Source organism: Leucopleurus acutus (genome assembly GCF_964270905.1).
Source record: "Leucopleurus acutus genome assembly, chromosome: 11".
Lineage (NCBI taxonomy): Eukaryota > Metazoa > Chordata > Mammalia > Artiodactyla > Delphinidae > Leucopleurus > Leucopleurus acutus.
Genome location: NC_139152.1, coordinates 61,757,954 through 61,778,942, shown reverse-complemented (window position 1 = coordinate 61,778,942; position 20,989 = coordinate 61,757,954). Strand labels below are relative to the sequence as shown.

General features: G+C 40.9%; 1 protein-coding gene across 1 annotated transcript; it reads left to right on the top strand.

Moving 5' to 3' along the window:
• Positions 1 to 8,901: 8,901 nt before the first annotated feature.
• Positions 8,902 to 9,229, top strand: LOC309968230 (transcription initiation factor IIA subunit 2-like; the record flags this gene model as incomplete). Its single annotated transcript, XM_082849462.1, is given in 2 exon segments — positions 8,902 to 9,062; positions 9,064 to 9,229. Coding segments are annotated over 2 exon segments (327 nt in total).
• Positions 9,230 to 20,989: the final 11,760 nt, after the last annotated feature.

Genomic DNA, 20,989 nt, shown 5'->3' with positions numbered 1-20,989 from the left:
ATTTATCGTAGGCTATAATAAAGCACGTAAATGAACATTTAGCAGTCAGATATTCATTACAGGAATATTATGGTAAAAAAATGGAAGATAAAAATTATTTTTCAAAAAAAGACATTTGATAAAATAAACTTTGGTTTACTGATACCATGGAACAGGAGATAGTCAATGATGCTGTGGCTGGCTCCTGGGATAATTCCCCTAGGAATTTCCTGTGTGAGCCTGGTGCCCACAAGCACATCCCACCTTGAGAGGAGGCTTTCTTTCTTTGGGCACCAGACTTCTCTTAAATTATTTAGTGATTTAGACCTTAAGCGTGCAACTTTGCCAAAGTACAACAGATTGAGCTTAGGCGTAAGTGCTAAGCTGAATAATAAGGATGTGACTGGCTTTTAGTAACATATAATGTGGAAGAAATTACAGGGTACTTATACCTGGGCCAAGTACCCACGCCTGCCCTGCTGTTCTCCCTAAGAGCCCTGACCACACCCAGGTAAGCTTTGGCCTCCCTCTCAGGTAAAACCTGAGGCAAAGGTCAAGCATTCCAGGCTGTGTGTTGTTGTCAAACCCGCTGTCCTTCCACTGCCTGGGCCAGGTGGACCCAGTGCTATGAACCAGGGCCTGCAGGTACTTGCAGCCATCGGGATGCTGCCCACCCGCTTCCCTGCAGTGAACTGGGAACTGTGGGAGTGGTAGCAGTTGCTCTCTCCTGGTCAGAAACCCAGCGGTGGGGATGGCTTGGGGCTCCATTTACTCTTTCCTTTTCTCTTCCTCATATCTATTGAGTCTAGCTCACTGGGTAGGATTTCAAAAAAAATGCTTTTACTCCTGCTTTTGGAATGAGGAAATTAGCATTTAATCAGACTGTAACCTATGGAAATACGGCTAACAACGTGACAAGTGAAAAAAGCAGCCATGATACAATATTATGTACATTTTAGTAGTATTTTGGGGAAAATAGTATGTATGTACTTATGGATTCATGTACATTGAAAATAGATTGAATAGAAGAATATATATCCCACAAAGTTAGCAGTATTTTTTTTTTCTGATTGGGAGAATTCAAATGATTTCTCCTTTCAGTTTATCTCCAGTTTATAATTTTCCTTGAATGTGCCTATATTACTTTAATAAGGAAGACAAAGAACCTTTCTGTCATTGCTCTTGTCGTGTTCACTGCTGCCCAGGTCCTAGAATGATGTCTAGTGTATAGTAGCCTTTCAATAAATATCTGTTGGATGAGTGAATGAATGTTGAAGGTCATTGCTTCCATTGGGAAGAGATAGCAGTAAAGAAGGCTTTTAATTCACTGTTCCCATCAGATTCTTCCAATATCTTTGGCTTGTTAGGTCACAGGTTAGAGTTTTGTTAGCATAGGTTAAAAAATGTAATTCAAGTCTTTTTCAAAATCACCTGTGGCTTTGGACTCCCTGCTGTGTGCTCTCTTCTCTCCAGTACAGGTGGTTTCTGTCTGCTCACCCAAGAGGGCTCACTACACCCCAGCTAGCCCAGTCAGCCTTCCCCTGGGGGTTAAGGACCATGCATGTGACCAAGAACTTGGTCCTTGTTCAACCCAAGTCTGGCCAAAAGAGAGAGAAAAAACAATTTATCCTTGGACCATAGCTATCTACATATTCAGTGCCCTTAGACACTGGGGTGGTGCGCGGTGGCGGGGAGGTGGGACTCACCATTCGTCCTCCAGGAATGCTGAATAGCCCTTCATACATTCAGTTCACTTTGGGGTGAATTTCTGTCCTTACTAATGAGCCTCCCACTTGACTGTGGGAGTCAAGTGCAAAGGAAGAACGAAATCTGGTTTTATTCAAGTTACATAGTTCATTCTGGTACTGTCATTGGTTTCCAAATTTTAAGCATGGCCTGTGTTTGTCAATGGAATTAAAAGTGAGGGTAGGGGTTGATGACATAGTGGCTGTAAGAATCTTGTTCGCTGTCCTTCTTCATGGGGTTGTCCTGAAGAATGAATTCACTGAAGTACCAGGTGCAAGGTTAGGAATGTGGTTAGTGATGAGCAAATGGAAGTCCCCTGCCCTCTGTCCCTTCACAGCCCCCCACGCTGGGGGCTTTCCTTTGGAGGCTGGGTAGCTCATTATTTCCAGCTGGTGTGGGAATCGAGCTCTGGAGATGGGTTGATCAAAACGTGGATTGTTGTGACCCAAAGGAGCACAGCCCTGTACCTCATTAACTATCTTCGTGGCGTTTTGTCTTTCTGTCTCCTTCAGGCTACCCTCTGTTCACGCCCCTCTCTGAGACGGCGGCTGCTGAATCTAAAGTTTTCACAGTACCATGCGGCTTGTGGGAACTGAATAAATTTCTTGAAGATCTAACATAAAAATAAGTCCTGGCCCCAAGCCCAAAAGAAGTCACTGGGAACCCAATCAGAACTGGGCAACAAGCCCAGACTCAGGCTAATGAGACGTTTACATTCTAGGCCTTTCCTTTCAGTCTGGTCCTCGTGTGTGAGGAAACCCAGAGCGTACTGCAGGCAGAGGTCAGTGCTTCCAGCTCGTGCCATGGCTTCCTGAGGTCGAGCAGGAACAGTAGTAAAACACCCCGAAGCCCAACACATTCAATAAATGACAAATCCTCAGCCCCAGGCAATTACTTCTGTACCTGTTTTTTTTTTTTTAATTACGTGGGTTTTTGTTTTGTTTTTAATTTTTATTTTATACTGGACTGTAGTTGATCTACAATGTTGTATTTCAGGTGTACGGCACAGTGGTTCAGTTGTACATATACATATATTTATTCGTTTTCAAATTCTTTTTCCATTTAGGTTATCACAGAATATTGAACAGAGTTCCCTGTGCTATACAGTAGGTCCTTGTTGGTTATCTCTTTTATATATAGTAGTGTGTACATGTCAATCCCAGACTCCCAATTTATCCTCCCCCTACCACCTTTCCCCTTTGGTCACCATAAGTTTGTTTTCTAAGTTTGTGAGTCTGTTTCCGTTTTGTGAATAAGTTCAATTGTATCTTTTTTTTTTTTTTTTTTAGATTCTGCCTATGCGTGATATCATCCTGTGGTTTTCATTTAAATCCTCTTCTGAGTCTTTGCATCTTTTATCTACGTTCAATCTGTTTACTACTAAAGTCTAATCTTTTACTCTGAGAGGAGGTGGAAATAGGTAGAGGAAATGTAATCTCATTTCTTTCAGTATTTGTGGGAATACTTGATCCTTGGTTCAATATCTGTTGGAGTTTTAGGAGCGCATTTTAATCTATCAGGTTCAGGAAAGTTTAAAAGGGACCCCCAAAAGAATTTGGAGTTGGAAAATAAGATAGGAGGACATTAAAGGCATGGTGATCATTTTGTTTGGAGAATAGTATTGGCTTTCTAATCAAAGGAGAATGGCTAGTAACAGAGGTAGTTGGCTGTCCATTAATGCATAGGAAGGACAAGAGGGTAAGGGCTCATGTTCACTTAAAAGAAGCATTTTTCTCTTAGGTGAAAGTTGTTGGATGTTAGTGTGGCAGAATGTGGTATTTCTTCTAAAATAGGAAAGCAGTTTGTGTAATTTGTGCCAGTGTGCAGAGGGGAGAACCAGATGGCTTTGCCAGGAAACTTTCAGGTCTTTACTAGAATAGGGAGAGGAAAAAAGGGAGGCAAACACAGTGACTCACGAGATGGAGAATCATTGTTTCAAACCAGGGCTGAAGAAACGAAGTTAAGTTTCATTTCCAGAAATTTTGTGTTTCCAGATTTGGGAATTACTTTTCAATAATGGCTCTTAATGATCTAGTATTAGAATCTCATTTTTATTTTTTCAAGCACAACTTCAGAGGTGACAAGAAAAATAATCGCAAACTTGGAAATAAGGGAAAAATAGGACAGCATGTCCCATCAATGTTACACTGGGGAAATGTTTAAAAGGCCACCAAGGATTATATAATTAACCAAGGAAAAGTACCTTTTGTTTAACACACAATTTACTACCAACAAGGCCTAGACTCCATGGGGTTATATGTTGATTTGTAGATTTATGTCTGGTAGAAAGATATCTCCAAAGATTATCCAGTAGGACATTAACCAGTTTTGTATTTAACGTAGCAATTTTGTTCAGACATTCTCTTTCAGAAATTTCTACAAATACACAGGTTCTCAAAAGCCCTGGGAAACAGCTTTAACATTACACTGGCTCCCCCATCAATGAGTTGAATATGAGTTAACACGTGTTCATTCTATGTTTGTATGAATCATGTTTTAACTATTTAAAAGTTGCTCTTGGACAGCGGAATTTGATCTCTTATTGTTTACTGAGTAAGGTTTCTCACAGTAACGTCTCTACTGCTCTTTGATTAATGCTGAATGGAGTCATGATTTTACCAACATTTATTTTGGTGGAGGCGTCATGTGTAATCCCACCTGTATCCTTCAAAAGCATTTGTAAACCACCAACGAAACTCTTTCCTTATGTCAGTCAGTGTGCAAAGGCTGTCCTCGTTCTTAAAGGAAGTTAGAACGAATGAGACTTCATCACAGCAATCTAAGAATTTTATCTAAATGGAAGAAAAATCAGTGTTTAATGTAGTTCAATACTGATTGTCAATAAGCTAATCTTGTACATATACAATTTTTGCTGGCTTTTGTGTTAAAAGTTTTATCTACCCGTATAAACAGTTTGTGGAAGACTGAATTGGTTTGAGAGGAAAATCGGCTCTTTAAAAAAGAAAATAACCTAAACCACAAACAGCTGAATGCAGCCAGAATTGGTTGTTCATTGCCTGAAAGAATTTGACCTCTCATCCTTGAATAATGAGCCACTTGAATTTAACTAGTTTTTGGTGTGATATGCAGTTGCATCTTTGAAATTTAGGGGATGCGGAATGATCTCAAATAATTTTAATTGCTTATAAAGAAAAACAGGCATGAGAAACTGTGCCACTTTAAATGCAGCAGAGACACAGATCTGGGACTGTAGCAACTCTATCTGTCTCTTCAGTTCAGACAGGTAAGATCTCTTTATAGAAATAAGTACCTGATACCCAGAAAGGAAATACATTTGTGCTTGTTATATGAACCTGTCTGGAAGCTAGAAATAAAACTCATGACAAATGAGCTTCGAAAGTTTATCTTAATGTTTCAATATTTTAAATCAGAACAATTTTTATAAACATAGAAATATATATTTCTTTAGAATACTCATTCTGCAGTTAAGTCCTTCCGTTCTTGCTTAGAGGTTCGCATAAATGGACTGCCAGGAAGTTTTTTCTTATTGAGGGCAGTGGGTAATGATAGAAAGTAACAAGTGGGTTGAGTTTGGCTTAGAAAGTGGTATTCACCACTTTTGCGCCCCAATCTATTTTGTGTGTGGCGTGGCCTTTATTTAAAGTTGGGGTAAGAAAAAAAAAGTTGGGGTAAGCATTATGCCCCTCATTGTACTAGCTCCTTTAGCAACTTGTTTCCAATGGAGTATCAACCAGTATTTGAAAGGAGAGAATGTACATGTTAAAAATCTAAGAGCAAGAGGGAAATTCTATACGTACTCCTATGAATGACAGATTAGAGTTGGTTAAAAAAGTAAAAAGGTAGAATGGAGAGACATAATTTTTTTTAACATGATTTCACTAACCAATATGGCAGTTATCGGTATTTTTAAGGCTGCCATCCCTGGTATTGCAAGTTTTCAGGCATCTAATTGGTAACAATTTCAAACGGACAAACAGATTTACAAAACTGTTTTAAACTGTTGTCAAAAGCTCCCTAAAGATAAAGGTGTTTATTATTTGTTTCCTTTTTGACTAGTAAGGAACTGTAAATAAGTATAATGAAAAACCTTTGATCTTAATGAAATATCTTCAATTAAAACAAAAATTGGGGTTTGAAATGGTTGAAACCAGTTTCTAGAATCATTCCTACCACCACCCACCCCTGGGGTTTTGGTGTTCTCTTGGTTTTAACAATAGGGGCTACATAAAACCCATTGATAATGGTTTTTCTACCCACCTTTAGGGCTGCCTATGGCTACAAGAAAGTTCTACTAGTCCTGCAGGGGTTATCTAATGTTAGCCGAGAGGCTTGGTTATCTTAAACAAGCAATGTTTACATAGTTTTTTACTGAGGCTTCTCATCCAGCTTTGATCTATTTGGGAAAAATAGAAATGATGATCTGAGAACTATTGACTCCTAGGACTCATGAAAGTTGGTCAGGTTTTGTTTTTGTTTTTGACAACTACTATTTGGAAAAAAAAAAATTAACAGCAATATATATTCCTAGCTGAACATACAGAAAATAATAAACACCCATAAGGGCTCAAAGTTAATCCACAAAGCTAGATTCTACCATCAGCCAAAGAGAGGAGGAGATTTCTGTTACTTGCAGCCAAAACCGAACTGATAAGTATTCTTAAAACCTTTCCCCCAGGTTCATTTTTCTAATTAATAAAATGACACTAAATTCTAAATAGAAAAATAATGATATGGATAGATTATAGTTCTCATCCCTTTAGATGTTTCAGTATTTTGTTCATGTCGAATCATATGGCTTGTAACTGGTACCTTTTAAAAAAATCAGCTGGCTCTATTTTCCTGTGGGTAGGCAGATAAATCTTCAACTTAGAACACTTTTTACTAAAGGAAAAAAAATTTTGTTTACATTTTCTTGAAGTCATTCTTTGTGTGGTACACAAATTATTTAAAGATGACTTTCCCACAGCAGAACTAGCCAGCTTAATTCCTCAGGTAAAGACTTAGGAATGGCTTAAGATTGTTTTGAGTTTTCCTCAGAAAAGGCACCTTTAGCAAGCTCAATGTCAGAAACTTGATGAATGTAGTCACGGTCATCCTGAAGTAACGGTCCCAAATGACCAGAAATTGCTCTTTTCTATGAAAGAATATAGGGGCTCCCAACAGAAGTAACATAGCTCAAAGCATCTGGGGAGGAGTCTGGACATTTCAGAAGTTTTCAGCCTGAGGATTTAACAGGTGGAACAGCTGATAGTTTGTGTTGCTTGGTATACCTGGTAGAAAGGTTTGCAGCTCAGTTCTGGCCCACACAGAACTGGCCAGAGGTAGAAAGAGCTGTGAGGCTAAGTTTGTTTCCGTCTTCACCCTGATTGACTAGCATTGCAGTTAAACTCATGGACCCTGGAGTCAGACCGTCTGAGTTCAAATCCTGACTCTACACTTGGTAGCTGTACGACCTTGGACACGATGCTTAAACGTTTTGTGCTTCAGTTAACCTACCTGCAAACTAGAGATATCAGTAGAATTTACTATTGTGTGAATTAATCGACTTAATATGCATAAAGAACTTAGAAAAAGTGGCTCGTGCTGAGTGTGCATGTAATAAATGTTAGCTGTTATTATTTTCATAATTGTTCCTATGTATGTACTTTTACATTCATTTTGTGTGTGTAACAATCACCCATCTAGTCCTAACAGTACATTCAGAAACATTAAATAAGTCAGGAAGAATTTTAAGGATGGAGAAACCTTCCCAATACTCTGAAATCTAATTACTCAAGTGCTGTCGACTTCAGACTCACAAATTACCTGATAAGCAAAGTGAGGGAAAATTGCTGTTTAGAGAGCAAAGGCTAGGGTTTTTCTCATAAAGCACAAGGAGAATTAATTGATGAAACACTAGAAGAGGAAAACACCTAGTTCTTAATTGACGTGGGTTTTGTATCTTTTATGGGGTGGATCTAAGGCATTCCAAGTTCTCTGTATACCCAGGCAAAGCTTCCTCTTTCTCCTGCATATTCCCTTCCCTGAAATCCTTTCTTTGTTCCTACTCATCCTTTAGGTTTCAGCTTGGATATTATGTCCCCTGAGAAGACCCCCTTCCCTCTTGAGCTCCCGTAGGAACCTGTTCTCCCACCCCGCAATTATAGCACTTAGCATATGCTGCATTGGAACCAATAGTTAACTTCTCAGCCTCTCCCATTGGACCACAGATCCCTGAGAACAGAAAAATGATCTATTTTGTTTATTATTGTAACCTTGGCACCCAGCACAGCACTTTAATGGTGCATGCGCCATAGAATTTTGTTGTGTTATGTAGGACATCCCAAGACCTCTAAACTTTGGTGCTGGTGGCTCTCATTAGCTTTGCATGTTAGTAAATGTGGACGCTGGCGGAACTGGGTGAATCTAAGGCTTTTCTGGACACATTTTCATGTGCAGGGTATATAGGAAGGATGGATTAGGGTTCTGGAATTCCCGAGGCAATGGGAATGTGCTTCAGTTTCTACTTACTTTGCTTCCTTCCTCCTCCCTGCTTCAATCTTCAAATTGAATCTTTAATCCTAAAAAAAAAAAAAAAAAGAAAAAAAGTCATCCCTGATAAATATACTGCAGGGATGGGACAAGATCTACAGTAGGCATTAAGATGGGAAAGAGGCCAGTCACTTTCCTGTTTACTCTTTGTGCCATCACAGAATACAGCCATATTTGTTTTTCAGTTGAAAGGTCAAGGCGGAGCCTTTATCTGTGAATGAACGGGTTGCTGTTTCCTTTTCCTTTTTTCTGGCATTAGGCTACTCTGAGACTTCCTCCAAAGGTTTATGAGCATCTTTGCTCTAGTGGATAACGTGGGGTTAAACTTCCTTTTGGAGGAGATAAGCCTTTCCTGAGTCAGTCAAAGGCTTCTTGTTATTCAGATTCCTTTGTAAGTGTGGCAGGTTAACCGGCTGTGGCCTCTTCTATCATCTCATCTGCCTGTTTATCTTACTTGTTCATTTCTCTCTGCCAATAAGGATAGGAACTGGTCAGACTGTGTGTACAGTATATGCAAAATGATGTTGTTTTGTCCAAGGAGGAGCCCTTTACCTTTTTGCTACTTGAATGAGAAGAAAAGGTCTATTAAGATTGTGTGGGTCAGTGACTTGACAGCTATCAATGCAAGCCTGAATAAGAAAAAGAATTTCTCCCTCCTAAGCCATGGCATATCAGTTGTACAGAAATAGCACTTTGGGAAACAGTCTTCAGGAGAGCCTCGATGAGCTTATACAGTCTCAACAGATTACCCCCCAACTTGCCCTTCAAGTTCTACTTCAGTTTGATAAGGCTATCAATTCAGCATGGGCACAGAGGGTCAGGAACAGTCAATTTCAGGGGCTCTCTAAATACGTACAGATTCTGTGATAATGTGTGGACTTTTGTATTGAATGATGTTGAATTCGGAGAGGTGACAGAACTTATTAAAGTGGATAAAGTGAAAATTGTAGCCTGTGATGGTAAAAATACTGGCTCCAATACTACAGAATGAATAGGGGAAAAAAAAGGCTTTTTAATGCTCTCCTGTTATTGTTCATCGCTTTTTGAAGAGAAGCATAGAAGAGATTTTTAAAAAATTTATGCTGGCATTGCAGAAGTGGCTGCACTGTGCCGTACTATCAGAGCGTTCCAGTAGAAAGAAGCTTATAACTCTGTACCTTCTTACATTACCTTTATTATACAGCATGAAGAAACAGAACTTTTTTTTTTTTTTTTTTTTTTTTTTGCCGCACGCGGGCCTCTCACTGTTGTGGCCTCTCCCGTTGCGGAGCACAGGCTCCGGACGCGCAGGCTCAGCAGCCACGGCTCACGGGCCCAGCCGCTCTGCAGCATGTGGGATCCTCCCGGACCCGGGCATGAACCTGTGTCCCCTGCATGGGCAGGCGGACACTCAACCACTGCGCCACCAGGGAAGCCCCAGAACTTCGTTTTACGACAAATCAAACATTGTGGCCTTCCTAAGACCATTCTTTAATAAATTCATTTTAAAACTCAAAAAAAAAAAGGTTTGTGCTAGGTGATGATTATATGCCTCTATCTCTTTTAATTCCTGCTTTAAAAAGGAAGTGACTCATATGGTAGATAAACTGGACTTGAAAGAATGTCTAGCTTATGCAAAGCTCTTATTTACATACTAGTCTCTTTCATTCACAGGGAAATAGGGACTCGAGGACTTTGGGAGTTCCTCCCTTTTCTGTTTTCTGATAGGCAGTGACCTAAATGATCTCTGGAAGTTTGTTGTTGTTGTCAGTTTTCCCATTTTTTTTCCTGCCCTTAACGTGTCCCTGATGCAGCCTTTCCTTTCTCTGTTGAAAATATGAATTACCTGAATGTGAGAGCAGAGACCAGAGAGATACTGTAAAAATTTCTTCTATCTTACATTCCTAACTCCTCAAGGCCTCAGATCCTTCATCACTAGTAGCTCAAGTCTTCATCTTCTTCATGGGGCTTCATCTACTCCCTTCCTGACTTCCAGGGTTTAGTAAAGCAGTTTAGAGTACAGGTCAGAAGCATGTGCCTTAGAGTCAGCTAGACCTGGACTGGTTTCATATTAGCTGGTAGTCTTGGAAAAGTCATTTAACCTCTTACCCTGTTTCCTCACCTGTTAAATGGGAATCCTAGTAATACCTGGATCACAGGACTACTGTGATGGTGACATGAGAATTTATGTAAAGCACATGACTTAGTATGTGGCCAGTGGTAAACTCACTCAGTATTTGAGATTAATAAGAATTTTATTTGTAAGCTTAGTCTTTAATTCTCTCACTTTCTTTTTTTTAATGTCTTTTCTAAATCATGTCTTCAATTTATTTATTTATTTATTTTATTTATTTATTTTTATTTTTGGCCGTGTTGTGTCTTTGTTGCTGTGTGCAGGCTTTCTTTAGTTGCGGCGAGCGGGGGCTACTCTTCGTTGCGGTGCGAGGGCTTCTCATTGCAGTGGCTTCTCTTGTGGCGGAGCACGGGCTCTAGGCGTGCAGGCTTCAGTAGTTGTGGCTCGTGGGCTCTATAGCGCAGCCTCAGTACTTGTGGCGCACGGGCTTAGTTGCTCCGTGGCGTGTGGGATCTTCCCAGACCAGGGCTCGAACCCGTGTCCCCTGCATTGGCAGGTGGATTCTTAACCACTGTACCACCAGGGAAGTCTTCAATTTAAACCACTATTTTATTTCCCAGTCTTTGTTGAATAAATGAATCAACAGTGACTGAATGATAGTGGTCTATGTTCCCAATGATAAGAGCCAACTATATTCTCAAAAATTCTCATTTGTTCCTGAGATTCCTAGGCGGGCAGGGTGAGGAGTTTATTCTGCCCAGTTACGGAGTTACAGGGGTTCCTAGAGGCCTGATTCCTCGCCCTGCTCACTGGCTTATGAACCGGAGATGACCTCAGGCTGGTGTGATCCAGATCAACTCCCATTTGAGCCAGGTCCCAGCCAGACAGCAACAGGGCAGGGCACTAGGCAAACAATCCTCTCTTGTTTTCCCCTCCCTTAAAATATCCTTTCGTACACTCATAGATAGTTATTAACTTGACCACAGCTCATATATTAGTTCAGGTATAAATGACTAAAGAAGGAGTGAACTCATTTGAGTTTTTTCTCGTAGCTTCCACTTTGAACTCCTTTAATATTTCTTTTGCTCTATGAATATTGCTCTGGTGCATATTCATTGGTTTGTTTTTTCCATGCCATTCTCCTACTCCCAACTAACCAGCTAACCAGTGGTAAGTAGAAACTTGAAGGCTTTAAGTTAAAGAGTTAGTGACATGGGACTTCCCTGGTGATGCAGTGGTTAAGAATCTGCCTGCCAATACAGGGGACACGGGTTCAATCCCTGGCCCTGGAAGATCCCACATGCTGCAGAGCAAGTAAGCCCGTGCGTCACAACTATTGAGCCTGTGCTCTAGAACCCGCGCTCTAGAGCCCGCGAGCTACAACTACTAAGCCTGCGCACCACAACTACTGAAGCCCGCACACCTAGAGCCCGTGCTCCGCAACAGGAGGAGACACCGCAATGAGAAGCCTGCGCACCACAACGAAGAGTAGCCCCGGCTCACCGCAACTTGAGAAAGCCCGCGCGCAGCAACGAAGACCCAACGCAGCCAAAAATAAATAATAAATAAATAAATAATTTTATATAAAAAAAAGAGTTAGTGACATAGTCCTTACATTCATGTACTCAACAACTATTTGGAGCATCTTCTGTGGTCCAGGCACTGTCTTCAATGTTGGGTGTATATTAATTTTTTTAAAAAGAGAGACATGGACCTTATCGTTACAGAACTTATAACTGAGCCTCATCTTTATGGGAGATTTTAGTGTTCTTTTAGGACCCATCCAGCACCCAACCTCACACTTTTATAACTGTCTTAGTTCTATTTGACTTTCACCTCCATCCCACTTCAGCCATCCTTTTACATAGGCACTTCATAGGCATTTACAATTACACTTGACCTTGTCATCACCCAGAGCTGAAATCTTAAACTCATAGACTGGCTTGCTAACCACAGGCTTATAATTCTTCCAGCTTTCTCACCTCCATTTTCCAGCCATGCATTTTCTTCAAGACTTCCGGTTCCTTTTTGTCCCTATCATGTCAGTCACTTCCATATTTTCACATCCTTCCTATCCAGCCTAGACAGGATGATGGCTTAATGCTTCACTTTTTCTCTAGTCAATACCATCATATCCCTTCTGCTGTCATATTCTTCAAGATCCTTACCCTGTACCAATGCAACTTCTTCACTTTCACATCTAGCCTTCTGAAGGCTGCTAGGAAAAAAAGTCACTCAGCTTTGTTGCAACAAATTGATTGTGTTCAACTTTAGGCAGACTTACAATGCTGCATATTAATCTTTCTATGTGTCTTGGGTTATCACTTTCATTCCCCACAATTGCCTTATTTTTTTCTTCTGGCGTTTAAAAGTATGGATTTTTGGTTTAAAAACATGTTTATTATGGAAAATTGCAAACATTTGTAAAAGCATAGAGAATAGTGTCCTAAACCTCCACATATCTGTTACTCAGCTCGTGACCAGTCTTGTTCCATTATGGCCTCTATCCCACCACCAAATTATTTTAAATCAAATCTTTGACATCATATTATTTTATCTGTGAATACAGTACGTACTCTAAAAGATAAGGACACTTTAAAAAACTAAGCACAATAGCATTATCTCAGTAAAAAGTTAATAGTCATTTTCTAATACCACTAGACATACATACAGGCAGTTTTCACATTTCTTTGTTGCCTTTTGACTTTTTAAAAAAAGTTTGTTTGAATTAGGATCCAAATAAGGTCAATATTTTGTGATTGGTTGACATGTCTGGTAAGTCTCTTTTAAGGTAAAGTTTCTTCCTCCTTTTCTCTTTGTCTCTTTATATACATATACGTATAGTTTTTGTTTGTTTGAAGAAACCAGGTCCTGTGATTGCTTTTGAAACCATTGCTATATTACTGTGACCAACTCTCTCATTCCTGACAGCTGATCAGGATTTACAGAAAGAGTCTCTTAACTAGTGCCCTTAACTACCTATACTCCTATTAGCACTTGCATCCATCCTTCCCTCCTCTGCTGGTCCTGAGAAAAGTGTCCCTTCTCCCTTCTATCTAAGGCTAATTCTTCCATCAGCGCCCTTGGTCTCTCTCCACCAGCTTCTTAGGAAACGCCCTCCATTTTTTATCCTCCCTCTCCGGTATCTTTAGCCTCTCCCTGACGCTATCGCTCTTAGGACATAAACACTGAAGGGCTCTCTCAACTATACAAACAAAGTAACCAACCAAATAACACACACACACACACACACACACACGCACACACACACACACGCACGAGTACCCTCGGTCTTGTGTCTCATTTGGATTTTGGTCCCATCTCTCACATTCCTTTTAAAACCAAGCTTCTAAAAAATCTCTTCATTCATTTTTTCCACACTTTCAACTTCCATTTACTCCCTAACCCACTGCCTGACTTCAGTTTCTATCACTCCTCAGAAATAGTGTTTTCCTTTCCAAGGGCACTAAAACCTCCTGACTAAATGCAATGGCTATGGTCTGAGTCTTTATTTCATTTGATATCTCTGCAGCATTTTACAGTGTCGGCCACGCCATGCTTCTTGAAACACCCTTCAGCTTCCATGAATTGGTTTCTCTTGGTTTTCCTCCTGCTTCTGTGATTGCAACTTCTCAGTTCCTCCAAAGGTCTTCCTTCTTGATCTGCCCTTGGATTTGAGCCTTTCGTGAGTTCTATGTACTTTCCCCAGGTGATCTCATGTATTCCTATGAATTCAACCATCACCTTACAAGGACTCCCAAATAGATACCTCTGGCTCTGAAATCTCTCTCCTGAGATCTGGGTCTATGTAGCCAATTCCTATTGGACAGACACTTTGACATCCCTTAGACAATTCAGACTCAGTTAGCTTAATTCATCCATTATCTTCCCACTTAAACTTCCTCTACTTTCTGCCTTGTCTGTCTTTGTGAATGTTACGACCTGCTTACTCAAGCCAGAAATTTCGTAATTATCCTTGATGTCTTCCTCTCCCTCCCTGTTCTCTTTTCTCCCGTTTCTAATAGATCACCAGCTGATATTTATCTTAGTATTAATTGCTCACTTTGCACATTTTTCTTTGAAGCTCCTTTCATCTTACATAGATGACTGCCATAGCCATGGGTCATTCTGCCTCCTGCCTAGGACCCTCCAGTTCACTTCCCACAATGCTACCTGATCATATGAAATCCTTCAATGGCTTTCCATTCCTCCAGGAAAAGAAAGAAGCTTGGTAACACAGTGTATAAAGCCCTGATTAGGTCTTCACCTCTTCAGCCTCCTTGTCTGTCATTCCCCATTCCCCATCTGATACTCAACCTTTGCGCTTCAGCTCAGGGGTCATCTCTTCTAGGAAGTCTTCTCTGCCCTGTAGTCCAGGTTAGGGGCTCTTCTTATCTATCTGCCTTGAGAAATCCCCCCATGATAGGCTCACATCTCCACCCTGTCCTCCTTCACCTACTGACTTGGCTGGTGCTCACACACGTAGCTACGTAAGTCATGGACCAGCCCAGCTGGGAAGGATCTCCTCCTCGTTTTGCCGGTAAAGATTTGTCTGTTTGCAACTTGCTGTCTTTAAGGAGGGAAGCTTTTAGCAATTCAAAAACTGTTTACCAAGGACCTGCCATGGGCAGGGCTCTGTGTTAGACATCTTCAGGGTATAAAGAAAGAAACCCTTCCCTCAGGTTGCTTAGTGGGGGAGGGGAGATAAAATATCCACTTAAATAAACAGAATGCAATCAATAAAGAGGTACAGCTACAGTGCTGTGAGACTTCAGAAGAAGGTGTGATAAAGGGCCCTGAGGTCACCAAGGGGGTCAAGGAAAGCCCTGTTGGGGGGCTAGTGTTTGAGCTGAGCCTTGAAAATGGATGGATCAAGAACAACTATGGAGGGAAGAACATTTGGGGCAGAGAAACCTGTGAAGGGAGAGGCAGAGACTAACTTGAATTTTAAACTATGGGCATAGTTTGCTAAGTATCTGTCCTGGAATTAGCAGGCCCTTTCATGCTCCCTTAAAAAAGAAAAATTACAGAAACTAGATAGCACCCAATCATGGATCTTCTGCAATTTGAAAAAATATTTATATAAGCATACATATATTGTCCTGTACCATCATGCAACTTTGCCTGTCTGCTTTTTCCAAAAGCTCGAAAGGCAAAAATATTTTGTAACATTCATTTATGTATTCAGGAAAGAGTTACTGATCTTCGCTAAGTGCTGGGCTTAATGGCATCTGCAAAGGTAAGTAAGACAAAATCACTGCTTCCAAGAAATCACAGTGTTGTGGGTGTGGTAAGAGATAGAAAGGTTATCAGAGGTTAGAAAACAATGAGGTAGTGGATATTGTGACACAGGTCTGAATAGGTTGCTGTAGGAACTGAGCCCCTAACTCTGGCTTGGGGGTAGGAAAAACCATCAAAGAAGAAATGAAATCTGTGAAGTAAGCAGGGGTGGAAAAGTGTCCCAGAGAGAGCTACAATATGTGAGCAGGGAATGCGAGGTGAGAAAAGGGGACCAGGGTGGGTGGCTTTTTGTACTTTTGCAGATTTGCAAAAGGGTTTCAGCAGTCTTTCTTCCCTGATCTATATTGTTTATAAAAGAAGAGGGGAAATAGATTAAGTAGGTGGAGAAATACCACAAGGCAGAGGAGAAAGCCGAGGACCTTGGTCCACAGCTCTGTCTCTGCAATTCATACGCTGGGCAGTTGAGGAGAGTTACTTAATATCTCTGGGCATCTGTCAGTATGGGCTCTGGCCTAGTGATCTTTAAAACCTTTTCCAGCTTGAATGATATGGGGCCCTGTTTTCCATGACTTTCCCTCTGATGATAAAGCTGGACATATGTATGCTGATGGGTCAAGATCTTTGGTTCATTATTTGCTGAGAAACAGCAAAACCTGTTTTCAGATTTTTTTGGTTTTCCCCATGATGAGCAGTGTAAAGTTTTTATCCATCGTCAGCTGTTTTCCTTGGAGCGAGGGAGGGAAGCATCAGTTCTTTTAAAACATTCTGACACCTTTCCTTGCTACAGTATCAGTACTGCCCTGAACTACATAATATGGTGATAAGAACTGAAATTACTCATTGACATTATCATGGGGCTATTTTGAAAACATTATCTCATGTTCATTTCCTAGAATATCATCAAGTCTCTGCAATGTCAGTTCCTTAAAAGAGCATGTTGTTTTTGTTCCAACTGCAGCCAAACCGTGTTCGTGAATCATGTCTTCAGTACTGCTAACTTCCTTCTCTGATGCTGTGACCAAAAGTATAGCTTTGAGCAAACTATGCCGTAGCGGAATCTGACAGAATTTGCTAAATTTGAAGCTAGCTGTTTTCAGTCATTTAGCTTTACTCTTTATGTAGGTTATCTACATTGTAGGTTACTTATGGCATATTTCAAATCCTGGACTGAACTTCTACCATCATTACCTGTGGTGTTGTCATCTCTCTCCTCATATCCCCATCCTCCAGCAAGTCACCATGTGCTCAGGCAAAGATAACTAATTAATCCTCATGTTAGGCCAAGCATCTTTTCACAGCTGAATTCAGCATGAATTGATATTTTATATATTCCCAAAGATAGAAAAAGCTATCATATTATCTGAGAGTTTAGTTTGACTTGTTTCCATTATTGTGGAAGATTGTTGTCTAATAATCAGAAACTTCTCTTGTCTGACTTTAAATCCTTATTCGTGAGACCAGATGAAGTGAGCATTAATTAGTTTTTTTGTGTGTGTGTGCTACGTAGGCCTCTCCCGTTGCGGAGCACAGGCTCCGGACACGCAGGCTCGGCGGCCATGGCTCACGGGCCCAGCCCCTCCGCGGCACGTGGGATCCTCCCAGACCGGGGCACGAACCCATGTCCCCTGCATGGGCAGGCGGACTCTCAACCACTGCACCACCAGGGAAACCCTCATTAGTTTTTATATGGAAGGATGCTTTTAAAAAGTTCTAACAAGCTTCAATTTTCTTTGCCTTTTATCAGTCAATTGATGCATTCACTTATCCAAAGCAATTAATTCATTTTTTATATTGCTCTCTAAACTACTTATATACAAAGCTAATTTTAGGCAGCATCCTTAAATAAGGTTAAAGCAGTATTAGTTAAGGGGGAAGACAGTCAGCAGTGTTTTATGATAGCCAAAGGCAGAGGAGCACAAGGTAAGGTAATTTGGAGCTTCTGGGAAGCCCAGGGGCTTGATGGCTTAGATTTCAGTCCTTAGAACTTGTTTCAGTAACAGTCCTGCCTCTACTACATGAGCCATACACATTAGAATAGGCCATACCTTCAGCCAGATGCCGTGGAAAGTAGTTTGTTAAAACGCAAAAACTGGATGGCTATGTCTCATACTCAGCATGACTCTCAGGACTGAGTCTTTTAGGCCTGCTAATTACTTTTTGAGTGAATTAATGTATAGTAAACACGGGTAAGGATGTTGCCAGAGCATTATTAGCCGATGAGCAGAATTCCTTGCAAGGCAGATGGAGACTGAGACCAACGACCTAATGAATTTACATAAAGGATCACATGAGGCCGCTACACAGAGAATTTAGCAATAAACAGTTCTGTCAACTCTTGACCTTTTCAGCTGTAGCCTTTCTTCCTGTATTTCTATGGAATAACACCTAATATATAATGATCAAGATTATGCTTATTTAATATAATACATTTTTTCTTTTAAAAGTATCTTTGTATATCAAACAGTGCTTTTTAAAATTTATGCAAGGACAGTGCCTTGGAAACTACATTTCTCTGTTATTTTTCAGATCAGTCTTCTGGATACAGAAATAATATAATGAAGGTGGGATAAATGCAAAGGTTTTTATTGAACACTGCCTTATTTTAGCTACTTTTTACTATTTAATACCTCATGTCTACTAATTTAGGAGGAAGAAGTATTCTTTTGAAATCTTCTTTTGCGTAGGTTATTTTCCTTGTTATTTTCTGGGTCTGGACGGTACAAAATGACTGATAAAATAGGTAAATGATAATGAATCTAGTTTCACAAGAACTTGACAGCCTCATGGCCTTCAGCCAGCCCCTCAGAACACCTACTCTTCTCTTGAACAATGACAGCAGGGCTGGGAGATGAGTAGCGCTTTTGCTCAGTGTTTCAACACTGTGGGAAGGACCATGGTGGAAAGTCAGCTAGAAGCTGCCAATGCTAGTTACAGAAAAGAGAACTTTGAAAAGGAGTGAGAATGAACAGATAAAAACAGTTGACTCTAGGTAGGAGGTTGGTGGATGATGAACTAAAAAGTGTAGGCACTCTGAGATTGAGGTTCAGGATAAGCAAAGAACAGGGTGTATTCTGTGGCCAGGGGCCAGGCTGTTTGCATAGTGAGTGAAGCCATCCCATTTACCGTGTGTGCATTCACGGAGCCTCGGGGTGTGTGGTGTGTGTGTGTGTGTGTGTGTGTGTGTGTGTGTGTGTGTGTGTGTGTGTGTGTGTGTGTGTGTGTGTGTGTGTGTGTGTGTGTTGGGGGCTGGAGACAGAGGCAGACTGGAGAGAGGACAGTCTCCATCTAATCAAGTCAGCTGCTCTGCCCTTAGCTCTAGCCGATTGTTGCATGTCAACCTCATGTGTTACCAGTTTTCAAAAGACATGGGAAATCTGATACCTTAGAGGGAATAATCAAATGTAGCCTTAAAAACAATTATGTGAGCCAACCGACCGTATCTATGGGCTGATAGGAGCCTCTGGTCACCAGCTGGCCATCTTTATTCTAAGCTGATTTCAGAATTACATCCTACCTGTTGAGGCTTGTGCTACTTGTTAACTGGGTAGCCTTAATACCTGCATCTGAATAATGACTCCAAGAAGATTTAGCCCATTGGGTTGTTTAACTCAAAGAGTTTATGATACCCTTTAGTGGGAGGTATTTACCTCCGAGCTCTGAGAGTCCCTACACTATTGTCCTACACTATTAGTAGTCCCTACTCATGGGAACATCTTGGGGTCATGTCCTAAATTAGGGTAATCAGAGGTCTAAAAGAATCCTTAGAAAATGGTCTCCAACTTCCTGGTCAAAGGAAGATCTTACAGAGGCTTTATGAGCTAGAATGACTCTGTGTGTGTGTGTGTGTGTGTGTGTGTGTGTGTGTGTGTGTCTGTGTGTGTGTTGGGAAGCAGTTGGGAGGGAGAGGAGTTGGGGGGAAGAATCCCAGAAAGTAACCATGGACCCCAAGAGCAGTCCTCACTGTTAACAGTTGCTCCAGTGACTAAAGGGAGTTTCCTCCCCTGACTGTGGGCCTCCAAGGTTTCCCAGCTGATTACCAGATTTTCAGAAGCGGCTTGAGTCTTCTTTCCTCTCTGGTCCCTTAAGGGTTGAGGGGTTGGGTTAGAAAGAGAGAAACGGATTAGTTAAACATCCTAAAGATTAAATGGTGGTTTTATATTTTGATTATCAGTGTTACATGTGAATTTCGTCTGTTGAAAAAATAAGTACAATGGTGTGTTAGTGTAGGTTCATCAGTTGTGACTAATGTACTCTGTGGAGGGGGGATGTTGATAATGGGGTAGGCTGCGCGTGTGTGGGGGTGAGGCTGTACAGGAAAACAGGAAAAGCTGTGTATTCTCTGTTCAGATTTACTGTGAACCTAAAACTGCTCTAAAAACCAAAGCCTATTAAAAAAAAATAAGCACACCTTCTTCTAGTTCCTTTTCAACTCTTAGTACTCTATAAATTCATACATATTTATGGTGAAAAATGTTGGGACCCTTGTTCTGGTAGGAGTGTGCCAACATATTCCTCTTCTCTGTTTTCTTTACTCTTCCCTTTACCTCCCACCTGTTTATGGAGCCGCTGGCTTTGAAATCTTTTACCCTCCCTCTGAGCTTCACTCATGCTCAGGGAGGTGTCTGGTACGTAGCAGATGTTCAGTACATTTTATTGACTGTCTGAGTAAAGGAAGGAATGAATGACCCTGGCTTGGAAGTCGCAAGCCTTGATGTGACGTTAGCCTCCATTCCAAACTCAAGGCTCATTTGTTTTGTGTTAGAACTCAGGCAGTTTGGGTTTTTTTTTTCACCTACACTTATTTATTAGGAGTTAAAATGATTCCTATTTTCAAAACAGGATGTTATCAATGGAAAATGATTTTAGACATCATTTAATCAAGTACTGGCATTTTTTAGATGACAGTTCATGTGTCTGTGCTCCTGTGTGTTTGAGGAAACAGAGGCCAAGAGAGATTTCCTGATGTGTCGCTAGGCTGGTAGAGAGCAAGGTGGATAATTTGAAGCCCAGTTCCTCTGACTCTTAGTAGCACGTTTGTGACATGGCTATTCTCAGAGAAAACCTAACCTAGGCAGGTGCTCTGGCTGGTGACAAACGCCACACTGGTGGTGCCCTTCTTCTATGGGAACATGGATGTAACTTGTACCTTTTCCTTGTCATCAAGCTAATTTCCACCGCAGAGAATGTTTTTACTTCTAGGGAGGGCTATGTGGCTTCATTTTGCCCCAGAGCCGAAGTTTTTAATGGGCTTCTAATGTATATATGTGCATATATGTATATATATTTTATATATATTTCCCATCTTGCTGACATCAAGGAATTCTGAATGTGATCTTGTGTAAATTCAGATTCCTGCTGAGAGAAGAAAATTCTATAAAGTGAGCCCTGCTGATAACCTATCCAACATTATGTTTTATCTGCCCGATCAAAACGGGTGTGAGTGCAAACACTTATCTT